This window comes from Nannospalax galili, unplaced genomic scaffold (genome assembly GCF_000622305.1).
Source record: "Nannospalax galili isolate Female #2095 unplaced genomic scaffold, S.galili_v1.0 scaffold285, whole genome shotgun sequence".
NCBI classification, from domain to species: Eukaryota; Metazoa; Chordata; class Mammalia; order Rodentia; family Spalacidae; genus Nannospalax; species Nannospalax galili.
Genome location: NW_008355157.1, coordinates 3,948,628 through 3,961,599, shown reverse-complemented (window position 1 = coordinate 3,961,599; position 12,972 = coordinate 3,948,628). Strand labels below are relative to the sequence as shown.

General features: G+C 40.7%; 1 protein-coding gene across 7 annotated transcripts in view; it reads right to left on the bottom strand.

The window, feature by feature from the left end:
* Window positions 1–12,972, bottom strand: part of Rad51b (RAD51 paralog B) — a 617,902-nt gene that overhangs the window by 162,272 nt on the left and 442,658 nt on the right. For 4 of the 7 annotated variants that reach the window (XM_029555562.1, XM_029555563.1, XM_029555565.1 and 1 more), the window contains exon 9: window positions 6,017–6,220. The exons of the other annotated variants lie outside the window; for them this stretch is intronic. In XM_029555562.1, coding sequence (XP_029411422.1) covers window positions 6,017–6,220 — 204 coding nt within the window. The remainder of the gene's footprint in view (window positions 1–6,016; window positions 6,221–12,972) is intronic. 7 annotated transcript variants of the gene reach the window in all.

Genomic DNA, 12,972 nt, shown 5'->3' with positions numbered 1-12,972 from the left:
CATACTGGGCCACAAAACAAACCTCAACAAATACAAAAATATTGAAATAATTCCATGCATTCTATCAGAGCACAAAGCAATAAAGCTCAAAATCAATACTGGAGGAGGAAGCCCTAGGCACTACAAAAACTCATGGTGACTGAACAACACACTCCTAAACAATGAGTGGGTCAAAGGAGAAATTAAAAAAATAAAAGAATTCCTAGAATTCAACCAAATGGACAGTACAACACAACATGACACACCTCTGGGACACATTGAAAGCAGTCCTAAGAGGAAAGTTTATAGCTCTAAGTGCCTGCATTAAAAAATTGGAAAGAGTAACACAAATAAATGACTTAACATTGCAACTCAAAACACTTGAAAAGCAACAACAAATGAAACTCAAACCCAGCAGACGAGAAGAAATAACAAAAATCAGAGCAGAAATTAATGAAATAGAAGCAAAGAAAACAATACAAAGAATCAATGAATTTAAGAGCTGGTTCTTTGAAAAGCTAAACAAGATAGACCCTTAGCCCAGCTAACCAAAAGAAAGAAAAAGCAAATCCAAATCAACAAAATCAGAGATGAAAGGGGAAACATCACAACAGACACCCAAAAGATCCAGACCGTTATAAGGGAATATTTTTAAAACCTATACGCTACTAAATCTGAAAGTCTAAAAGAAATGGATGGGTATCTGAAATCATGGGAACCTCGAAAGTTAAACCAAGAAGAGATCAACAGTTTAAACAGACCCATAGCATAAAGGGAAATTGAAACAGTAATACAAAGCCTCCCAACTAAAAAAAGCCCAGGCCCAGATGCATTTACAGCAGAATTCTATCAACATTTAAAGAAGACCTCCAACCAATATTACTTAAATTATTCAAAATGATAGAAACAGAGGGAGAACTCCCAAATTCCTCTAATACCCAAACCGGGTAAAGACACAATAAAAAAAGAAAAGTATAGACCCATATCCTTAATGAACATAGATGCTAAAATTCACAACAAAATATTTGCAAACTGCATATAGACACACATCAAAAAGATCATCTGCCATGACTTTTTTTGGCCTTTTTGAGACAGGGTCTCCCTATAGCCCCAGCTGGCCTGGAACTTGCTATGTAGACCAGGCCGGCCTTGAACTCACAGAGATCTGCCTGCCTCTGCCTCCTGAGTGCTGGGACTAAAGGTATGTAACCATCATACCTGGCTTTAAATTCCTATCTTTAAAAAAAAATATTTTATTTATTATTCTTATTTTATGTGTATGAGTGTACTGCCTGTATGTTTGTAAGCACACATAGAGGCAGCACTAAGTAAACTCAATGGGTTAAAAAAAAAAAGAGCATGAAGTTGGAAGGGAAAAGTGGTGGTGGAGGGGGAGATAGAGGAGGAATTGAAGGGAAGGGAATGTGAATGAACTTAAGATACATTATATGCATGCACAAAATTTTCAAACAATAAAAAAGAGAAAAAACTTAATAGTGAAGAATGAAAAGAATAACAACAAAAAGAGTATAGGTTTGATCATAGCACAGCAAATAAAATAAAATAAAATAAAACTGACCTGTACAAATTTATTGAGCTTCCTTGTGCTTAGTACAGTGCCCAATCTATACTAGTCACTCAATATTACTGTTGCAACCATTAGCAAAAGGAACATACATGTATTTATTTCCATAGTGCCATTTACAACTTTAAAACATTTATTTTCTCTTGCCTCATAGAAAATAATTATAGGTATGACACTACTACTAATTATAGGTATGACACTTTGATAAGTGGAGATAGAGCTATTTTTGAGACAGGGACTTATGTAGCCCAGGCTGGCCCCAAAGTCACTATGTAGCCCAGAATGACCTTGAACTCCTGATCTTCCTACCTTCTACCTAGCAGGTGCTGGGACAGCAGGCATGAGCTACCAAGCTAGGCTCATATGATGTTTTGTAGGAGCCTAATATACCAAACAAATCTCTCCCAGGCTGATGACATGGGAAATCAAAACCAGATCTGTCCATTCAGAACTTTAGAAAAGCTAAAACATATTGTAAAGCTCTCATTGTTATGAGAAGTTTAGAGCTCTCTTGACCTCAGAGTGAGACCCCTGAAGAGATCAAGATCCCAGGCCCCACTTTCATTCCTACTATTCTAGCCTGTAAATTGCTCAGAATGACTCTGCTAGTTCCCTTTTTCCATGGCTGGGCATCATCCTCAGGAAAAATTCACACTGGTTAGCACGATGGAGATCTTTCACAATCTGATCCGCATACCTATAGGTACCCCTTTTCTATCAGTTTCCCCCCTCTGCTGGGAGCACCTTTTCTTTCTTCTCTTAGGAAATGCTAAGAATCCTTCAAGGTCTAGCAGAAGTTCCTTCTTGCTGTACAGTTCTCCTACAGAGCCCCATGCCCAAGCTAGGAGTCCCACGTGCTCATGCCACACTCTCCTGAAACATGTCCCATCATGGCACCAAGTATTTTGTTACTAGTCAGTCCATCACACTCTGACCACCACCCGTGAGTTTCCCAAACTAGTAGATCACAAGTACCTAATAAATATCCTTACTGTGTATCAGACTACACTACCAGTCACCACTCTTGTATGAATGAAATATTCCTCCTTCAAAAGCAGAGTCACTAGACTTCTGTACTTTCCTTTTCCTGACAGTTTCTCTGCATGGCCTGTTAGCATTCATCAGTTAGAGTTGACACACTCTGAAGAAATGCTGGAGCATCCATGATGTGTGAATGATAAAAATTATAATGGTGGTATCACCATTTTTAGGCCTAAAGCTTTAAGCAGTCCTTAGATTGTCCCTCCTCTACCTGTAGGTGCCTCATTCATTCATCAGGCATCTGACTACTGTTGTCTGACAGTATTCTTCTCTGTGGGGACTTCATAGTAGACAAAAGAAACAAAAGCTCCATCCTCACGGGAACTTATATTCTAATAACTCCAGGATGGACTTTCTTCCTGGTTTACTGTGATTTAGTAGTACCAGCTCAGAGGGAAGCTATTTCCCCAGAACCCAGTTTGATCTCCCAAGGAGTAAGGAATTTCTTCCTTTGGATCTAGGGTTTGGACTATGCCCTGGGAGCTAGAGAAGCCACTTCTTCACTGATACCTGTTTCCTGGACTCTGACTTTGAAGATTTCAATGGCTTAGTTATCCTTACTATAGAGATCTTTGGGGAGAATGTTCTTGCCAATTCAATTGTTTTTATTATTGGAGTGTATTATTTGTACAAAATAATGAGTTTCATCATGACATTTCCACAATTTGTTTGTTTGTTTGTTTGTATAGAGTCTTGGCCCAGGTAGGCCTTGAACTTTTGATCCTGCTGCCTCAGTCTCTCCAGTGCTGGGATTACAGGAACACATCACTACACCCAGCTTATTTTGATAATTTTCTAGCTTCATTTATTTATATATCATATTTTAAAACAAAATAGTTTTCCTCATTAATTTCCTGACCACCATCCAACTTTTATAACTAGAAGTGATAGTGTCAGAAAACTTGAACTCTCTTAGCTGCTTTTTATGGGTCTATTAGATAGAAATATGATTAAGAAAATCAATGACCACTCAATACACACAAACACTATGCACACACATACACAATTGCACTTAACTCATAAAACCCAAGAGCCTCACCTCAAGATAATTTTGCCCCAGCTTATTTCCAATTATGGCAAGGATGCAGATGTGGAATTTTCCAGTGCATGCTTTTCAGTTACCCAGCTGACTCTTGGCTCCTACACTTTGGCCCCTGTATTAAGCAGTAGATAGGTGATGGCTGACCTGATCATGGGCTAGAGTCTGCTAATATGCTTCTGTCATATATCCCTAAATACCAGGCACAGTATATATCATTAGATTTAGGCCTCATATCTCACTAGATAATAATAATTTAGAATAGTCAGTGAATTCTGGAAAACCAAAGAAACCTCTCTTCCATGAAGAAAAAATCTAGGACTGGTTGCAAGCATAAAGAAAATTAAATCAAAGAAGAGCCATATGGGGCCAGAAAGAAAATGTTTTTGAATTTTTTTTTTTTTAAATCACAGTACACTGGCTTGAAAACATGGACTAGTGATGGGTAACTAATACCAAAACTCTCACAGGAAAGGACACTAAGAATGGATGTGATGGAAAGAATCAATAGAAGTACACAGTCTGATTTAGTAAATATACACCAATATATGCTCAGCTGGACAAAAGTACTTCCATTAAATGTTATGTTGGGGTACAAATCTCATGGGTTCCCCTTTCTCTCTCTCTCTCTCTTTTTTTTTTTTTTTTTTTCTCTCTCTCTCTCTCTCTCTCTCGACAGCTGTCCTGGAACTCACTATGTAGACCAGGCTGGCCTTGAACTCGCAGAGACTCTGCCTACCGAGTGCTGGGATTAAAGGTGTGCGCCACCATGCCCGGGCCCCCTTTTTAAAAATATTTTATTTATTACTTTATTTTATGTATATGAGTGTATTGCCTGCATGTATGTGAGTGCACCTGTGTCGTGCAGTGCTGCGGAGGTCAGAAGAGGGCTTTGGATTCCCCTGGAATTAGAGTTAAGAACAGTTTGTAGCCACCATGTGGGTTCTGGGAATCAAACCTGGGTCCTCTGCAAGACCAGTCAGTGCTCTTAACCACTGAGCCATCTCTCCAGCCCCAGGTTCCCCTTTCTAAAGGAATCTATTTATGGCAGTTTAGATGATAAATGTCCTCTAATAGGTTCCAAGTTTTTGAATACTTGGCCTCAGTTGGTGGTGCCGTTTGTGGAGTTTTAGGAGGTGCAGCCTTGCTGGAGGAAGCATGTCACTGGGAAAGTCACGTCACTGGGAAAGTCACTGGGAGCAGAATTTGAGAGTTCATAACCTTGCCCCATTTCCAGTTTCTCTCTTTGTTTCCTGTGCCTGTCTGAAGATGTGAATGCTTAGCCTTCTGCTCCAGCTGCCTCCTGCCATGACTCTTATTCCTCTGGAACCATGAACCAAAAAACTCTTACGTCTATAAGCTGACTTGGTCATGGTGTTTTATTACAGCAACAGAAAAGTACCAAATATATAGCCCTTCATACACAGTCTGGTATAAGAGGAAAATGTCTCCACTCATGGGCCCTGCTGAAAGGAAAGGTGCACTGGCCATGTTCTTTTTCACAGGACTTTTTCACATGAGGTTCTGGAGTCAGCCTCTCTGGGTTGGAATCCTGGCTCTGCCAGTGACTGCTGCCATTTCATGCTCAGGTCCTTGGCTTATAAACAGACCCCAATGGACACTGTCTCTCAGAGAGTTGTTGTGAGAATTACATATGCTAATGGATGAACAATGCCAGGAACATCATACATGGTCCATAAAGCTAGTTACTCTTATCAATGGGTCTGTCTTTCAAAAGTGAACTTCAGTAGCTTTCTGTTCTTACTTTCCAAAGAGCCCTAAAACCTTCTAGTAACTATCTCAACCACAGAAAACACCACTAGTGGTCCAGTGAAAACTCAGATGAACACATTTGTCTTGGTACTTAGGATGTATCACACAGATACTCACTGAATAGAGCAGTAATCCTCAAGACCAACAGCATCATCAACTGCTCAGACTTTGTTAGAAGTATAAATTCTTTGGCTTCTGCCAAGACCAGCTGACTCTAGGAGTAGCAGCCCAGTAACATGTGTATTAATAAACCCCCAGGTGATTCTTATGCTTTAGCTTAAGAAACATGAAATGGTTCTGGTGAAGAAACACAACTTGTATTTTTGACTGAAGAACATCTCTAACCAGGGAAGTCATCCATCTTCTTTAAACATGTGGCTTTGGAAGGAATGGAAACCAGAACCCAGGTCAAAGCTCAGCTGGTCCATTCTTGGGGCAGAGTATTTGGCTGGATCTTGTTACTCTTCCCCAACTAATTCTAGTAAGCATCACAAATGCATCCTGAAAGCACTTCATGTTACACTGTAACACAAACTAGATTACCCCTAAAACCACCCCTAAAACCCAGTCACTTTTCCCTTCTCCATGATCACTCTGACCTACTGGATTTAGAATTCTCTGTGATATAGACAATAGGGATGTTCTCAGAGAGTCCTTCCAACTTAAAGCTTCCAGGATCACACCATTCCGTGCTTTGGTCCTGTTATATCTGTAGCCGAGGCAACTGACAATGCTTCGCTTTGGTGTTCTCATCCCTTTGTTCCTCTTGACTCTGATAGACCGTAACAGGAACATGTGCAGATCTGGAAAATTAGATGGCAAATTCTAGGTGGAAAAAAGGTCTGAGAATGAGGGGAAGATACTTCCAGAACATCTATCCCAGAGCAGTATACAGTGATGGATGCTTATAATCCCAGTACCTGGGAGGTAGAGGCAGCAGGATCACAAATTCAAGACCAACTTGGCCTAGACAGTAAAACCATATCTCAAAACAAAACAGGGACTGGTGAGATGACTCAGTGGGTCAAGACTTACCACCAAGTCTGCTGATCTGAGTTTGATCCCCGGGACCCACATGGCAGAAGGAGAGAACCAAGTCGCACAAGTTGTGCTCTGACCTCCACATACGTGCACATCACAGCAGTTTTCTCTCTCTTATACACTCTTATACATACAGATATACATCACACATACATACATACACACACACAAGCATGTATATACACATAAATAAATAAATATGCAATTTAAAAATTCAAACATAACAAAACAAAACAAACTAAAAATCATGTGCCTAGGTCCCAAACAAACCACCCGGAAGATTTCTCTCTGGCTCTCAACTGACTTTACTGCTTTATGCCTGTGCTTCAACTCCTGTCTTCCTTCACCAAAAAGTCAGTACCAGCAAAACAGAGCTCAGGACCAACAGTACTTCCTGGTGGTGGACTTCAATGCTCTCTTTCTCCTTTTGATCCCTCATCCATGGTTATATTGCCCACTGGGCCTCCCTGCTGAAAATCCTCAAGTTCCCCTCCCGCTTGTGATTTACAGCTTTTCTGACATTTGTTGGCTGTGCCCATCTCCTCTCCACCCTATTTTCCCCTGCCTTACACAATATTTAGACTTCGTTAGCCAAACACCACACCTTTCTTGGTGCTCTTAATCTCTTTCTACAAATTGGACTTTTCATGGCATCTAATAGTTGCTGGAAGTAATACAGGCCTGGTCAAGTTCCACAGATTCTTGAAGACAGGGAAAGTGAAGCCTGGGCAAGTGTGTGCCCTCAAGAATAGAAGCATGAAGCCTTGTGTGCCTTCATGAATAGAAGCATGAAGCCTTGTGTGCCTTCATGAATAGAAGCATGAAGACTTGTGTGTTGACATATGTCTGTGGCTTTCAATAAAAAAACTGAAAGATTACCAGGTCCTTTAAATATCTTTATCCAAAACTCATTCCTAAGAAGCTGCAGTGAACAAATCTAAGGTTTCATGGGAAGCACTGTGACTTTGGCTCCTGGCACTGTCCCTTCTCGCTCACTGTGTGGCCGTTGAGCAATTCCATTCTCTCCTTCATGCTTCAGCTGTTTGAGGTGGATTAAGAAATTCATCATTTTAGGACATTTTAAAGTACTATGGAAATGTTAATGCTAATACTGTTGATCACAGTTGTTAATATTAACCTCAAAGTCACATGGTGACACCTGATACTTTCAAAGCATTAATTATAGGCAACCTATACCATACCCTGAGGAATTGGTATTGAATCTGCTCTACCTATACCCTTTTGTATATGGTCTCCTCAAACCAATAAACTTCAGTGTGAGCTTGGGCTGCAAAGGACCTTGGAGTTAACATGTGGAGAGAGTTGGCTGACTTGACCAACCCACCCAAAAGTTTGTGGTTAATGGATTACAAATTTGGGTAATGTAGAACAATAAATCACAACTAAAATAATAAAGCTGAAAGTACACACAATTTAAGCAGAAACACCAGTGTTTTTTATCGGAAATGAAAGAAACCATTGATCATAGCAACTGTCTGAGATTAGCAGGGAGCCACATTTTCAAACATCCTGCAGTAAATCCAGAGCAGATCCAGCTGGAAAGCAAGAGTGGAAATAAAACTAGAAAATTCATACCATGCTTTGAAGTCTGCTTCTTTCACATCCACGAGTCCCTGACTCGCCTCAACCATTCTGAGCCGCTCTTGCTTGCTGAATTTATTTTAAAAAAGACACAAGCCACACACACTTGCATATAATCTTTCAAATGGACTCCAGCTTGTTAGGGAACTTGAATCCCCAAATACTTTCTCTTGCAAATGAAATCAGCCATCGGTCCCCTTGACAGCAGCAGGAGTAGAAAGACTTCCCAGCACTAAAACTACAAACCACTCTTGGTCTGGTGAGCACTGCGTTTTTTTTTCTTCTGTTCCTTCTTTGACCCTTCGATGCACTTTTAAGTTTTAGTTTTCATGTGCTATAATCTACCAAAGTCTTCTAATGGCAATAAAAGATACCAACATGTCAGATGCCAAGTGCCAGGATGGCAGCCTAATAAAACCTTCCATCTCATGAAACCACTTGGGACTCCATGTCACCACACTGAAGTAACTGCTACCCTGTTAAATTATCAGAAGAAAGCAAACTGAAGGTGTGGCTTGAGCAGAGCTTCAATCTTGTACAAGGCTCCACTGTTACTATATATCAATGCCATCTATCAGTTGTGCCGCAGTAGATGGGGACCCAGCCAGTTCTTCTGCTCAAATCCCAGGTCAGAATAGGATATGAATTTGTGGCCAGCTGGACTATGAAATCCTTTCAATAAGAGGAAACAGTAGTCACCTGTGATTGAGGTCCAGCAGTCCTCTGTGTCTTTAGTGGACTCAAGGAAGAACTGGCAAGAGCTAAGGAACAGTAACCAATGACTGATAACTTATGTGTTAGAGTTTGTGCCAACAGAACAAAAATTAAAGAAGAAAGTATTTCGAGTTACAGGGCCTGTTCAGGCTGATAATAATGGAAACGTTTAAATCAGAAAAACCATTATTTTCACTCTGTCTTTCTATGAAATGACAGGCTGGACATAGAACATTGCTGAGTCTTTCCCAATTCTATTATAAGACAGTGAGGTGGGTCTAAAGATCAGGATCTATCTACTGATAGGATTTTAGTTCTGATACACAGAGTGGGGAAAATGTTGCTGCTGATGCTCTAGGTTAAACTGAACTATGAAGATCTTCAGGAATTTTAGCATTGCTACTTGGGCGCACCTGCAGCACCCCCTCTCCCTGTACTGTTGCTTCTTTCTCATTCTCACTGCTGGGCTCCTCTGTCTCTTGATCTCTTTATAGCTCTCCTATACAAATATACTGACAATCAGACGCATGTGTAAACCAGTGAGAGTGAGAAACACAATTGGGTGGGATGACTTTGCAACTTTGATCCATTTGCATAAGTCCTGGAAGTTCTATTTTCTAAAATAAATGAGATAGTTTGTGAAAAGCAGACTATAAGTTGACAGGTACACAAAACATATGAGTTATTTTATTTTATTTCATTTTTTATTTTTTATTGAATTTTTGTGATTTCATACAGAACATCTTAATCAACTTTATAGCCCCTTCTCCACTGGCACCCACCCATAGCCCCCTCACTGGAGTTCATATATTCTGTCATTTGTGTTAAGGGCTATCATGTCAAGTTAGTGTCCCCAGACGTCCCTTAGCACAAGTTCATCCACTGAGGTCTAGTCAGCCTATCTAGAGTCCCTCTCTTTAAGAAGATCAGCTCTTCCTCACCCAGCAGTAATCAACTACCAATAATTCTTCAACTAAGATTGGGGCCTGCTGTCCATTTCCACAGTTCTGTGCTGGGGTTTTGTCTGCTTGAGTTTGCATGGGTCTTGTACATGCTGACACCATTGCTATAGGTTCATATGAGAAGGGTCCCAGGAATCTGTAGGATTCTACTTCCATATGGTCATGCACCACTTACCTGGCTTTTACAATCTTTCCACCCCCCCTCTTCCACAATCGCTCCTTAGCCTTGGGTGGATAGATTTCAATACAGGAGTCCTGTCCAAAGACCCATACTCTGTAGATTCTTATTCTCTATGTTTGGGCCATTTGTGACCTTTTGTGTTCCTGGCCCTCTGTTGCATGAGGGAGCATCATTGATGAGAGTTGAAAGATGCATTAGTGTGCATCTTGTCTTTAGTCCTTGTTCTATGTTCCATGAGCCTTAGGTATAGAGGTTGCATTGTAGATGTGCCACTAAGGCTTGGGCAATTAACAGACAATCTCCGTGTATGACTAGTTGTGGTGCGCTGCAATAATCTCTGTCTGTTGAAAAAGAAGCTTCTTTGATGGGTGGTGACTGGGATACTTGTCTGTAAATTTAAGGATCCATATTTTGCATGTAGTAAGAAATTACATTTGTCTAGGAATGAGACAGCCTTGGATTTGTCTCTAAGGTCTACGACCTCTCCAGCTATGTGTATTTGGTTAGGTTTAAATATCACACATGAGTTTCTTCCCATTGAGTGGACTTTAACTCCAATCAGGTAGCTATTGATTACCCCCCAAATAAAAGTGTCACTACCACACCAATGTCATTTGCTGTGTCAGTCACTGATGTGGTTATTAGGCCTTGAAAATGGGGTTGAACCATCTCTTGATGTTTTCCCTTACCAGCTTACAGAGTGTTGTCTAAAGCTATGGGAGCTAGCTGAAGAGTTATTTAAACAAAAGAGAAAAAATCTACTCCGTCCTCTCATTCCTTCTCAAGGAACAAGCTGTAGGGCAGGAGTAAGATTGGGAAAGTTCTTAGCCTATGGGGCTAAGAACTTCACTTCTTTCTTCTCTGGCCTTCCCACGCAAGGCCAGAGAGTGGGTAACTTAACAGTGGAATGAAATCTTAATGAAAGGACTCTTATTATGGACCCAAACAGTGAATACCGGGTCATAAGCAGTGAACACCAGGTCTGCTTAATTCAGGCAACAACCCAGCCACAAACTTCGTAAGTTGGGGGTTGAGGTGGTGGTGAGGACAACACAAAAACAAAGAACTGGGAACTTTACAAACACTGGGAGGGCAACAGCTGGTCAGCTGAGATTAAAGCAGCATGAGCAGGCCTCCCCATCTCCTGACTTCTCCTCCCCCATGGTCATCCCTGTAGCCATCCAGGGCTCACTTTTACAGCACTGTGCAGATGACCTTGTTCCAGCTATGATAGGGAGTCCTTTGATCTTAGGGGGTGGGGGGTGCTGGGCCTGCAGCTGGCAGATATAAATAGCACAGGATCAGCTTGGGCAGAAGAGGTTGCTCAGTTGGGCCTGGTCACTTGTATTCCCTCCTCTGCCTCAGAACAGACTGGGACTTCATTTCCGGAATCGGCCCCTGCTGGGTGCTCCTCTGGGTCAACCCAGATCATTTTATTGCTGGCTGCTCTTGGCTGCTTGCTGTGACTCCACAACTGTTTTCAAGTGAGCACTGTTTAAGCAACAACCTCTGCTCTGCAGCTGAAATTCATTACAGGACTCTGTAAATCAAAACTAAACCCCACCCGTGGTTGGATACTCCTCATATGCAGACCCAAGTCACTATCTTTTTATGCCAACACTGAAAAAGACTTTTATTCTTCCAAACTAACATTGGACAGAAGAAGAAACTGAGGCCCGAAGGGTTAAAGATCTGCTCATGATCATAGTTAACAAACAAGCAAAGCTGATAGAATAAATGCTTGAAACCCACAATAAAGCAATTTTATATGATATATATTTCATATATATTTCACAAGAATTTAATAAACAATATACTTGAACAGGAATGTGATGTCTAAGAAATTTCTCTCTCTTTCTTCCTTCCTTCCTTCCTTCCTTCCTTTGGTTCTGGGTATAGAGTATCTGGGTTGTACACATATAAGGCAAGCACTTGATCACTCAGCTACATCCTTAGCCCAAATTTATTCATTTGAATTTGCTGGTAAGTACCTTTATTATAGACTAGGAAAAAATATTTCCATGTCCTCTTTACATGTTCAGCTATACAAGAAAAATACCTAGAAAAACCCACTTCCCATTCCCCCTTCAGTTTCATCATAAGGCACAGCTATCAGAGGATGAACTAGTAACTCCCTTTGCTACAGAAAATTCATTATTTCTTGTAGCAGTTATACTGGAACCCAAAGTCATTTCTTTTGCCTCTGTTTTGTTTTACTTCTTTGCTTAATGTAAAGCAAGAACCAAGACAAAGAGAACCACTTATTGATTTTCAAGTAAGGGAGCAAGATATTTGCTTCTTGTTTCTTCAGAACTGAACAAATGTATATGTTACTGCATATATAATAATTACAATAACAACTTTTAATGATGCTCCTAGGTGGGGGACACTGTAATTCTCATGGTCACTGTTCTTCCAAAGTATTTTCTGGGGTACTCATTTAACATTTAATTACTGCTTATAGTATGCCTAGAACTTTTGTTGGTCACTGGGGCAAAACATAGGCACAAAAAGAATACAGCACAGTCTGTGTCCCAAACTTGCCAGTTTGGGGCTGGGAATATAGCTCAGTGGTGAAATGGTTGCCGTTATAATATGCATGAGGTTCAAAGTTCAATTCCTAGCACCAGAAAAAAAAATTAGTTTAAAAATATATAGAAAGTTAGTTTTCCTTGACTCTTTACATAGCTGAGCTGGTAGAGAGGTCACAGAAGTAAAAGAGGGCAAAACCAATTATACAGGCAAGGAGCTCTGTTCAAGTCAGTCTTGAGCCTGGAAGGTGTGGCCTAGGGGAGAGAAGAGCCAGAAGAGCTGGTAAAATGCTGTTCAACATACAGCAACAAAAGCGAAATGCTGTTCAACATACAGTGTGCCCTCACTGCAGAGTCATGGGGCCAGCAGTGAGAAGGCATAGATTCTTCATTCAAGGAATCAGCAGTGAACAGGAAGGAAAGAGCTGACTCTGAAGGGTTAAGATGCATTAACCTTATTTAGTAGGATTCTAGAAACTAGTCCATTCTAAAGAAAAGAAAAATCCCGGCATTTTTGCATTTTT